We start from the raw sequence: 13155 nt of genomic DNA, 5'->3' as shown, positions 1-13155 counted from the left end.
AAAGTTGTGACAGTTAAATCTGGCAACAAAGGGAATACTTCACAGGACATATGCTCTGGAAAAAAGAAAAAAAGAGCTAGTGAAGGTCTGAAGGCCTTTTAGGATGAGTGCAAATAATGTTGAACAACCTCATTATTTAATAGTTCATTTCATGATGTTTAAAAGAAATTTCTCCATTGTAGGAATTATATATCAAATTTTTCTGATTATTTCAGAGCAAATATACCCAGTGTAACCAATACTTTTCCCTGAGTTCTCAATTCTGTTGATATTAACTTTGAATTCTTTTCAGCTTTCCTTGTTTTTTGGATTTTGTTTAAAAAAATTAACCTTTCTGTTGAGATTATTTTTAGAGAGAATATTATTATTATTCTACAAAGTACCCAGTAAAGGTGCCATTATAATGTGTGCCGTAGAAAACTAGAGCAAAATTGTGAGTGCTTCCACAAGTCTATTTTGGCATCACGTGGCTAATACAATTACACAGAAAAGAACTAGTAGGTTAAACTTTGCCCTTGACACTGGCCCTCAAAATGAGGGGAAATTCAGTACTTTTAAATAAATATAGATTAATTCAGGACTGTAGTAAGGTCTCATTGCTATTGTGATACTCAGATTAAAATACATATTGCAGAAGGAAGTTTGAAAAACATTTTCCAGGTTATAGAAATAAAAATGACTTTAGTACAAATAGGAGAGTGAAAATGCATTTACTGAGGTATTAGTGGAGTAGTCTGTCATTTGGTGAAGAATGCAAAAAAGAACTGTAAACCGCATAGTGGAGTCTCCTATATATTATAGTATAATAAAATATGACAAAAATTGTTATTAACTGCATTAATGCCTAAAGTAAGAATTCAGACTAAAGATTGGTTTGTTAGTATAGTCATATTCTGATCTCCAGTTATGTGTAAACCAACCACTGAAAATTCATAAAATGACTTCTGCATCAGAAATTCAAATAGAAATAGGTGTTGCAAATCTTAAAGTCTTTTTATCTGGTATTGCTATAAGTCATTTCAAATTCCAAATGTAGTTATTCTGTTAAAATGAGTCTGACTGACCTAATCTGCTCTCTGTTTTTCACAGTAGCATCTTCAGCTTTCTTGATGGAAATAGGATTAGCAATTTTTATGCTAATAAATATTTCAAAAAAGTTCATAACCTTTATATTTCATTAGGAGCTTTCAGAGCTGGCTTGAATTGGTAGAAAAAATATCTCTTGCAATGGACAGGTTTAATCTGAATCCTTAGAAGACAATTAGCATAGAAGTCCCACAATGTAATTTTCAAGCCATTTTTAGAGCAGAGCCAGTACATTGTTAATCTAAAATCTTCTGAAAAATCCTTTACAGATCTAAATAGATACTGAGTTGAATTTGTTTCTGGCATCTTTTCATTAACAAATTGTATTTATGACTGTATTTACATTGAAGAAGAAGGTAATACATCTGATTTAAGTCTGCTTTTATTGTAATTGAAGCCAAACTTTTTCCATCATTTTAAACTTCTTTCTCTATTTTGGATTTGTAATTCAATTTCTATTTTAAGTATTTATGTAATGCTCCACTTTGCCACCCCCTTAAATGTTGCCTCATACTCATTATCGTCTTTTTAGCAATACTGTCCTTTATCATGCTTATGAAAGCCTTCTTAATTTAGGAGTATGACCAACAGTTTAGGTAGATGGCCAAATATGCAAAAATGTGGTATACATTAATTGCAATTTTTGTATGATAAATCACGGCTATATAAAATAAAACCAACACATATTCTGATTTTCTGTACAGTGAGATAATGTATATGTAAAATACATGTACTGCTGACAGCTAAGAAGGGAAGTATTTCTGTGGAGGAGAAGCAAGAAAATCACTGAAACAAGAATTTGTGAAATATCAGCAACAGATATGAAAACAAAACCACATCATTACAGCTGATCATCTTACATGAAAAAAAAAATGCTAAATGAAATAGATGTCTCTCCATTTCTCAGCTTAGCCGACATGAATCACAGATGCCCATTAACCAAAATAACTATAGAAAACAATATTAAAAGTAGCAGAGAAATTTATACTAGAGTAAAACAGTGAAACCTTGCAGTTGTAATGTTCATCCATTTCAGAGCTGGGTAAAGATTCAGTGTTCAGGGCTGTCTTGCACGTATGGCCCTCTGTAGCCACACTGATTGCAATTTTCCCATTCAAAGAAATGGGAAAGACCTGATTTTGTATTTCACATGCAGGTGCCTGAGGAAGAGCAGCCTCCTGTAGCCGTCCTTCACCACACTGCCATGACAATATTGTATCTAGTGGTCAGGGGCCACCAATGAGCCCAATGAACCAAAACACTTTTGAAGATAAGGTGATATCCTGGGAAACCCAGTGGAAGATAACATCTAATGCAGTTTTGAGGACTAGCTACACTTAAGAACAGTATAAAATAGTCCACATTAATTTTTTAATTAAAGGGTGAAAGGACACAACTATAATGGAGTGTGGGAAAAGAGCAGGAAGGATGAAAATTATAGTAAACTAGTTGCCAAAAGGGTAGTGAGAATGGCTTGAAACCTTCAGTTTGGAGCTGGCAAGAGACATGGAAGGAAAAGAAAGAACAGGATTTACTTGCAAGAGATTTCTCTTGCTGCTCTTTCCTGCTCTTTTCATGTTCTTCATAAAGAAAGCAGTAAGAAAATGTGTATTTTGTAAATGTACATTGTGTAGTTTAAATTTAATGCAAGCAAAGTTGATTTTGTTATTCTTTGCTAAATATTTGCAGTGATTCTCAAGGTTTGTTTCTGAATTGAAATAAAATAGGAAAACCTTTATATAAAAAAGCAAAGTCTAGAATAATGATGGTTTCCCAACTTTCTATAATGAAGACTTTGGTCCAAGATCTGCATGAGCCCCTTCTGTCCTAGGCATGGTGACTGCCTGGGAAACATTCAGTGTCTGAAAATGCATCACAGCAGAGAAGTTCACTGTTTGACTTCAGCTTCACCATGCCACTGTATGTGTTTGGTTTCAACACAAAAACCAAGGAAATGCTACATTCAAAAAACTAATAGGCACTCTAATATTCTACCTCTGATACCAGTTTAAAATAGATGCTTTTGTAGGTAATATGAAGGCACCACAGAGAAAGAGAAAAATGTCTATGGCTGTGTGCCAAGGGGGATATTTATACTGACCTACGCCTGTGATGTTTTCCATAACCTGAAGTGGGACCTTGAACTAACAAAAACCCTTCAGAGGACTGGATGTGATCTGCGTATAATTCTATGTGACGCTGTTAACGTGTGTTCAAATAACTGTGTTCAAAATGCTGGAAAAGAAAAAGGATGCCCTAGTTTCGTCTTAAACTTTCTGGAACATTCGAATACTTTTTGAGTCTGATTTTTAAGAACAATCTTTATATTTGCACTTAATTTTTGTGCTTACAAATAAATGTTAAAAATAATGCAGGCTCAAATTAGAAATTTTATATCTATCAGTGTTTTTTCTGCTTATATCTTGTATTATTTTTCACTTTTATACACATAGGTGTTTAGGTATTAGTGAAATAGTTAAGCAAGCTTTATAGGATTTACAAAACCAAACTAGCTACCACCAAGTAGTTGTCAACAATAATTACATCACTTGTAAATCTTGTGAAAGCAGTTAATGGCTATTTTTTATATATGGCACTATAGACTTATGGATAGGTAGTTAATAATCTGCATTGTTTTTCATGTGTCTGCTTATGTTGTTTATATGCTATAAAATGCTTTTCTTATTACTGCATGCATAAAATCAGGAATATTCAAAAAGTTCTTAAAACTTAATCAAAATTCTACCTAATGTGACCCTCCTGCTGAATCACAAAATAAATCAAGTATACATTTCCAGCTGAAAATAAATCTAAATGACAGATTCTTTCAGTCAGTTATGAAATCAATGAGCTTGCAAGGAACTTTGTAAAAAGGTGATGAGAGAAATAATAGTGAGTATATCCAAAGAATCGAATGGGCCAACCACATTACTGTACTAAACAAAGCAATGTAACAGAATATATTTTTCATTATGGATGGTCCAGTGCTAAAGGTCATTAGCAGTGGAAGATGTGCATTATATTACTTAGATATTGGGTATTAAATCAATACTGAATGCTTAATAAATCTGTTTCTTTCCTGTAGGGTATTTATACTAGTAGATGGAGTGAATGTGATAATGACACAAAATGAAATGTTCTCCAATTTAGGGAAATGTAAATAATATGAAATAAAAAAATTAAAATTAGTATGACATGGAACCAGTTGTTCTATTTTCCTTAATTGTCATGTATCCTGCCATGTCCTTTATCTGCTTAGTGAATTTACAACGAACACAGCAGGTTGTGAATCTTTAATAAGATCTCTTCAAGGAAGGAAAAGGTCAGCATTAACATAAAATTCTTCTTCAAGATTTGTGGTGCAAAGGTTTCGTAGCAGAGAACAGGTGTTTACTGCAAAACCAAAATCTGCCACAGCAGTCAAGCTAGAAGATGCTTGGAGTTAAATTAGTAAAAAGATGCCTCAGTACAACACCAAGACTGCAAGTCAACAGGGACTGAACATGAATGTTTTGTTGGTATTAATCTTGCTTGTTGCATGCAGAATGATTATATAATATAATATAATATAATTATATTATTATATTATTATAATTATAATATAATATATTATATAATATAATATAATAATAATGATAATTATAAAAACCTTTTGTTCCTTCTAAATAAAATACTTTATTTTTCTTCCTCTCTTTTTCACTTCAGCTTCATTCTGACCAGGACAAGGGAGATGGATCCCTCAAATACATTTTGTCAGGAGATGGGGCTGGTACTCTTTTTATTATTGATGAGAAAACTGGTGACATTCATGCCACTCGGAGAATTGACAGGGAAGAGAAAGCCTTTTACACCCTGCGTGCCCAAGCTATAAATAGAAGAACTCTGAGACCAGTGGAACCTGAATCCGAGTTTGTCATTAAAATCCATGACATCAATGACAATGAACCAACGTTTCTGGAAGAAATTTATACTGCGAGTGTTCCTGAAATGTCAGTAGTGGGTGAGTACTTACATTGAGGCTTAAGTGCCTGCTCTAAATAAATTACTTGAAGAACAACTTCCCCATCCGATGAAAAATTAGTCACTTCCAGAATTTTAGCTCATGAATTAAATATTTTTAGGTTTTGATATATTTGTTCAAATACAAGAATTGAGTGCAGAAACAGATTTTGTGATTTGAGAATATTTCTACTTAGAATTTTTAAAAAATTCATTTACAGTGATTTGGAATATATAGGTATAAATAGATAACAATTAATGGTGAATCATCCTCCTCCATATGAAGTGTTACAGTAAGATCAATGAGGTAGCTTGTCAAAAGCTCAATGAATTTTTCCTTTGATTTTCACTAGAGGTCCCCAGTGGCGATAAGCATTGAGATTGCCTCTTTCTTTCATTCTGTGGCTGAGAGCAGCTTTTCTGGTTGTTTTGTTTTGTTTTGTTTTAACTCAAGTACTGTTGATGCAGGTAGACATCCTCTTTATTCTCCTCGTTATATTCACTTTTTGAATGAATGGACAAATCTTTGCTTTCAGTTCTTCTCTTAACTTATTAATGAATGGCAGCATAAATAACAGCTTTTTGAGTTCATCTTTCCTTTATTTGCATTTTATTTTAGGTTCCTAGGGATGAGCCTTACATGTTATTCTTCTCTTTGTTGATGGTTGTGTTGCTAAGGATTGAGTAGATAAGAGGCAAAATGATTAGCTAGAAATTTACACTTGTGAAACCCCTGTCATTCCTTGATATATCTAGTTCTCAGTATGAATAGACTGATCTGGATATCTTCCCTCCAAAGAGAAGACCTGCATAACACCAGCTGGAGACCAGGGAGCTCTGATGGAGCTATGATAATTTTTGTTTGAATCTGTCCCGTAGCCTTCTAAGGCTCTGCTTCATTAGGACACTTTACATCAACTGAACATTTACAAAAAACTCAATTAGCTTACAGTTTACTGACCATGACTATGTGGTGAGTATAACTAAGATAAACAGTATCTGATGCCTATGTCAGAATGCTATTACAAGAAGGTAAAGCAATTTATTCATATCTATCTTAACTACAGAGTTGTGGCCAGCATCATGCCACTAGTCAGATTGAATCGCCATCACATTTTGGAATATGAGATATCATTAATTAGTGCAAACAATCTTTAGGAAGTATTTTGAAAAGCTTAAAACATATGAACAGTAGTTGCTTTTAAAAATGTAGTATTTGCCTAATCGTTGTATAGCTGAAGACACAATGTTAATTTCTAAATATCCAGAGAACACACACTGACATCGATACCTCTGTTGTAATTATTACTACTTTAATTATTACCACTTCTTGAACTAGATCAAATGGTACTTTGAGATGCTATATATATACAGGTATTTGCGTTGTAGTACTTACTTTCCTGGGCTTTACATGGTGCTTAAAACCAAAAAGGTACACAATTATTAAAAGATAATGGACTCTGCAAAGCTCTACAGCAGTGTATGGAAGCACAATACTAATAATTTTATATTCCATATAGGAGGGTGTTTCAATCTCCTTCTCATTTGTGATTGAATTGTTAAAAAGTCCCAACACTCAGCAAGCAGTTCTTCATATTTAAAAAAGAAGAGAAAAAAGGAAAAGACAAAACAAAGAAATATGTTAGATGATTGCACAAGGCTATGCTGGAATCCGGTCAAGCTAGTCCCCATAAAGAGGAGAACTGAAAAGGCTTCTCTGATGTTTACTGTTAGAACAAAAATGTAACACAGATTTATTCATTTACTGATAGCTTTTCTAGAACCCCAAGTTTCAGTAAATGTATGCAGTTTTAACAGAGCATTTTGTAAGAGCACTGTTGCATTTTCTAGAAAGAAAGGCACGTGGCAAGATTACAGTAGGATTGAAAAAGACGTCTTCGAGCTTCCACTTTATTCCTCATGTTCTTTCTATACATAAATCCCAGTAGGCATTGCTTAAAATATTCTTGGAATATTCTTTTTCACAAATTTATTGTCTTTCATTAAATATTACATTATTATATAATGTTCAGTTATAACCTATTAGCTCCTGATTTTCCCAGGCTCAATTACATAAAGAAGATATTTTTATTAAGGATTTTCAAATATCGACAACATTATTTGAATGATTCTAAGGTATTCAAGATGCTGGGTTCTGGTGTATCTGTAGCTCCACAGAGATATACAAATTTTGAAAGTGCTGCACTGCAGCAACAGCAGCAGCAGCAACAACAACAACAAAGATGAGAAAAAGAGATAAGAAAGATGATAAGAAAAATATCCAAAACACTGAACTGATGGGTAAAGACTGGAATATCTTGGAATTGCTTAGAGTGCTAATCCTGTATCTTGCACAACTATTTGTGCTAAAATGAAAAGACTTTTAAATCACTATAATTTAGAAAATTGAGAGTTGTAACTAAGCTAAAATCCATTATGTTCCTGTTTGTTTGTTTGTTTGTTAAATGGAGTTATTCTGCTACTAGACTACTTACCACGTGATAGGTAGAATTTGCTTTTCGCTTTATAACTGATCATTTGTTATCGTCTGTGGTCCATGACTGGATGACATGATTTTATAAGATCTGTTTTTTTCAGGAATCACAGTTGATTAATTTCTTCATAATACTAATTTAATTTCACAACTTAAGCAAATCTATCCTGTGATCTCAGAACCAAAGGCTGAAAGAAGAAAGAAATGGGTACAAATGTTCTTAAAAAAAAAGCTGCATTAAAACTTTTGAGGCAAACATAATTAATTTGAAATTTTAAAGTTGATATGTCAGAAAATCTTCATGTATTTATATTTTAATTAAATGTAGTGTTCCATAATTAATTATAAAATATATTTTAAATCACTAGCTCAGATTTCTTTTCAAATACCATACAATTCAAGTGTTTTTAGTACAGAAACTTTATATAAGAAGTTTATGGAAAATGAAAATCAAAAATTATTTCTGTAAAGGCAACAACACCTGCCCACCAAAAGGAAAACAGAAAAAGGAGATTCTACATTGCTATATGCATCGCTCTTCTGAGATGACTGTATTTTAACTGTAATGTTGCCAATATACCATTTCTTGCCTGGTATAGTTGGCCATAGGCTAGCAAAGTTTCAGAGTGATTGATATAAGGAAAGTAAACAGAAATTACAGTTTTGGCTGTAATTGTACTGTCGCTTTGTATGCATCTCCTGTGGTAACATAGCCGAATTAGTGTGGCACTTTCCCGCGCTAGTAGATAGCAGGTATATCATTCTGTAAAGAGAACAATGCTTACAGGACTGTATCTAGTCCAGCAATGCCAACATAGTATGGCATTGCACTGTACAGAATTAGCCACTGAAAATGTATCTATATGCTCATCGAATATCTTGCACTCCTGCTGCTGTTTGTACATCCAAGTTTTACCCAGTATTGCAATATCAATCACCTTATGTGGGAAAAGTTGGAGCACAAGATGTGATAGCACGCACACACACTGCTCTTTAACATTCTAGTTTATTTAAACCAATTATATAGTGAAGGATAATACATATGATTGCTGAGTGGGAATAACAAAATGTGGTGAATGGCAAATCAAAAAGCAGGGCATTGGTACCATTCTTTTTGTTCTTCATTTGTTCCAATTCTTGTAGAGGCTGTGACTGTCTTTTATACCTTTTTGTCATCACTTCTGCATTTTCACCATATATGGAATGTGTTACATATGCTGGATATTTGTTCTTTGTTTTTTCTGTTATGTCTTAAAACCAGGTCAGTCCATAATTTCACCAGTAATTTGCAATACCTTCGGTGCCTCTGGTATCATTCTGTGCCTGCATTCTCAAGGCCTCTGCTATAATTTGGTGCTTGCACTTTCAGTCCTAGTACTGAATGTGACTGTTTCATACAGATGAGTGCAATCTCATCTTTTCTAAGCGTTCTCAAAAAAAACAGCCGACTATTTTTCAGTTTTTCAACTATTTTATGTGTTTGGACACATCTGTGCTGCAACCACATGCTGAGATATTCACATTAACTCTAAATGCATAAATCTGAATACCAGAAAGAAGGTAATCCTGTTACCATGTAAGCTTATTCACATTCCTCGTTGCAATTAGAGCTACCTAGACACAGTGTACACTGTATAAAGACATACTGTGTAACCGTAGCTAGCGTTCAGAACTGTTCTTCATACACTTGATTTTACAGTTTTCTGCAAGATTGCATATATCATTCATCAGCATTCCATCATGCATCTGCTACTTAATATCCAAGTAAATTCATGAACCACTTTTAATCACCAGTATTTTCTTTCCCAATTCATAAAAGACTGTTATTAACTAATGTCCTGCCTTCTTTACCAAATGCAGCAAAAGAAGTGCACAAGTAGCAAAAATGCGCAAGAAGCATCAGCTTCAAATAATTGAAATCTGTACGCCTTTGGAGTACAGGGTTTGCTCCATCCTAAAATGCCCTGCATTATAAAGTATAGCAAAGAAGGCCAGGAGGTAAGAAAAAGACTATTAATACTGCACCTGACACCTCTTAAAATATCAAACCATGATGCGGCCATACGCCAGTCTCTTTCAGACAAGAAAGAACAGTTTTTTAATTCTGCCTCAGGCTGTGATATTAGCTAGATACATACCTGAAAATGTTGGCTATTTCTACTATCAATTACACCGTCCTGACAAAGGCCCATAAGTTCTTTGTTGTTCTGTTCATCTTTCTTCTGCTGCTCATTAATCATGGTAAAGGCAGAGATAAATGGGCCAACTTCAGGATCTTGCAATTAGGTCAGTAGAAGGCATCTTGCTCTCCTGAAGTCTTTGTATAGATTACCAGATACTTTATCCTCTTTCACTTTTTTCTTTCCTGACTCCCAAAGTCTATGACTCAGAATATTCTTCCAGTTCTGCCCACAGTCTTCTCCTCTGCCCATTGTATTCGCCATGTGTCTGTCTCTTTTTGTTTATTCGAAGCCTTCTTTTCAGAGCTGCAGATGAGTTTACTTTCTTCTGTAAGACTTTTCCTGTGGATTCTATCTGTTGACATCTTTTAGGCAATCTTTCAGAAGTCTTTCCTATTTAGGCCAGTTTTTTTTTTTTTTTTTTTTTTTTTTTTTTTTTTTTTGATCACATCCTTTCTTTTATTAGGTTATGTTTCTCTATTCATCTGTTCTAGCCTAGATATTCTCTAATCATTCTTCACCCTTATTCCATCCTGTATCTTCAGGGCTAAGCAAATTTGTCTATGAATTCCTGTCTCAGCAGCACTGATCTCTTAGTATTTCTAATAGCTGTCATCCTTCCTAGCTGGTCTTTTTAGCTTCTGTTCTAGAGATGCCAATATACACTTCATAATGATGTAATCTCCCTCTGGGTTTACATCTGATCTACAGGTTGTGTATCCCACAGTTAGCCTGTCATCTCTACTTGTGCTTGGCTTTTTGTCTTTCTCTTCAGAGAGCATTTAGAGCTGCTATTACTTGGCGTTTTCCCCAGTTTTTTTGTTCATTCCCTCATTAGTGCTGTTTCCACCTATTCCCAGTGCTACATTCTCTTTTCTACCATAGCACTTATAACATTTCCTAGCACTTATAACATTTCCTTCTTGTTTCCTATTAACAAATTATATACATACACATACATATGTACACTTTTTTTTTTTTTTTTTTTTTTTGCTAATTCTCTCACCAAAGCCTTTTGCATCTTCTGATTTAGACTCTCATAATGACAGGTTTTGAAAAAGCATATGATTACAGCTCATTTCCACATTTTTTACAAACACTTTCTGATTTCGGTATACAAACAACTACTACCTCACTGGTGGAGAGGAGGGAGGAGATTAAGCATTTTTTTTTCATTTAAATAAGACTTGGAAATGTCCACTGCACTGGTCTGCAGCTTATTGTTTGCTGAGTTACAGTAGTGAGCAGTAACCAAATACCTTTCTGACATAATTTCCATGAATATGTAGCCCTTTCTTCTACTTCTCCACTGGTTCTGTTGCATTCAGTAGTGTATTTCAGGGGAAAACAATTCCTTATTTCCCCACTTTTCCACCAGAAAGAGCAGGAGAATTCTGCCATTTCAATTTGTTATTTGTATAGATAATTCACTTTGACGGGTACTTGCTGATAGTTAAAGCACATAACTCACATGAGAGTAAGGAAATATACATTTAAAATTCAGATCTACAACAGATATTCTGTATGTTTTTTTCCAGTTATTAATCTTCAGTGATTCTTATCTAATATTTCTATATCATAAATGCATTGTGAGGTTAAAGTCATTTATGCTTGTATGGTGTTTCAATATGGTATTTGCAAGGAAAGCATTAAAGGGCAAAGTGTATTAGTTATTATTATAGTACCAGACTTTAGGGAGATTCAAACATTACAATTAAAATTATGTTCAAATATGCATTCTAAGAACTACAATAATCTGGCAAATGACTTTATTTCTTAATGTATTAATTAGGTGGGCCTAACTCACCACAGTATAATTTTAGTTTACTCTATAGTAATATTTTTCAAGTATACAAGGATAAAATTATATTACTGATAGGTCTTATTAACAGTATATTCTCCAGTATATATCATTTTGTTTTTTACGTCCTCCTAAAGAATTCAGATACTTTTAGGTTCTGAAGGCCAAAGATAGAGCGCTTAACAACTTCATGAGAAGCAATCTGTGCACATGTAAAAGACAATCTTTCTTACCTCTGTCGGAGAGCGAGGCCTGAGTAGTGTAGGCTTGGCCACATCCACACTGCATTTTGTAAACCCTGGTCCATATGATCATCTTCTGTGCCTTGGGTTTTCTAGCCTAGTGTACTAATTAGTTCATTCCAGGTTTCAGATTGGAGCAATAAATTCATTTATAGCACTGAGGACTTCGATAACTTCAGTGGATTGAAGGAAAACAAAAGGCAAGCAGCTTGACAACTGATGTACACAATATACCTTTAACAATGTACATAACTGAGTGTGTTTTGATTCTTTCTTTCTTTTTTTCCTCCTTCTAGAGCTCCTCAATTGCTTTATTTGATGTGCATTTTCCACTGGTGTAGCCAGGTTATTCCTGACTTACACTAGCTGAGAAGACAGGGTTTACAATTTGTTTCAGTTCAAATGGTAGTTTGCCATCTTAAGTACATCATTTTTACTTAAATATAAAGCTACTCTAAAAACCAGCAGACCTCCAATTATCATTTTTATCATTTCAACTGTAGTTATCAAAAATTGGTGCAAAAGAAAAGTTATGTGAGAGAGTGCCTTGAATTTAAGGCTGCCACTCAAATCTTCTCACATGCCTTTAACCCCTGTCCTCAGTTCTTGAAGTAATGCTCAGTGGCTTCCTACCAGAGCCCTGCTTCCCACCTTCCATCATGCTCCCGCTTACCCACCCGTCTAGCACTACCCGGGCAGCATCCAAACCTTTCTCCAACTCTTTCATTCTTCTGTCCTTTATCTGCCCAGCAACAGCACCCAGGTTCACTTCTATGCGACATGTAATTCCACAAATAAAACTGAAAATACAGGAACGAGAAAAATTTTCTTAGGGGATGGGATGGGAGGGGAGGGTTGAGGGAAACCTTATAATGGTGTAAACAGGGGGTTTCTTACAGAACTGCCATTCCCTCAGGATAGCTAAGCTTGACATTATTTAAAAATGAAAATATTTTAAAGATCAAAAGTTATATAAAACTAGATGTGTAAATCTAGAAGACCTAGTAGGCCTTTTGAGTATTTTTCACTAAATTTATTTAGTAAACAAAGAGGAAGCAAAGGTCTTTACTGAGATATCAGAAAAGCTTTTGGTATTGCCCCTATAAAGAGGATGGAGCTATGAATATTTGATACACAAAGCATGATACAGGGGAAAAGTTTTGGAAATACATTAAAATGAGCTGCCAGGTAAGAAATAGATATTTGCAAAAAAGTAACAATATAGGCAAGCAGTTAAGCAGTATTGAAGTAATCATTCACTGTGTATTTTTACATAACGTGAATGGCCCGGAAAGCACTTTGTGTCCAAGCAGATATATGGGCAGGTAAAACAGAAACAGTGTGGTTGCTAAA

The 13155-nt window shown here is 34.3% G+C and overlaps 1 protein-coding gene across 2 annotated transcripts in view; it reads left to right on the top strand.

Moving 5' to 3' along the window:
• LOC112986646 (cadherin-10) overlaps nucleotides 1-13155 on the top strand; it is a 105548-nt gene that overhangs the window by 56495 nt on the left and 35898 nt on the right. For both annotated transcript variants that reach the window (XM_064506880.1, XM_026106030.2), the window contains exon 3: nucleotides 4792-5086. In XM_064506880.1, coding sequence (XP_064362950.1) covers nucleotides 4792-5086 — 295 coding nt within the window. The remainder of the gene's footprint in view (nucleotides 1-4791; nucleotides 5087-13155) is intronic.

Source organism: Dromaius novaehollandiae, chromosome 2, assembly GCF_036370855.1.
Source record: "Dromaius novaehollandiae isolate bDroNov1 chromosome 2, bDroNov1.hap1, whole genome shotgun sequence".
Taxonomy (NCBI): domain Eukaryota; kingdom Metazoa; phylum Chordata; class Aves; order Casuariiformes; family Dromaiidae; genus Dromaius; species Dromaius novaehollandiae.
This window is presented reverse-complemented; position numbering and strand designations above follow the sequence as displayed.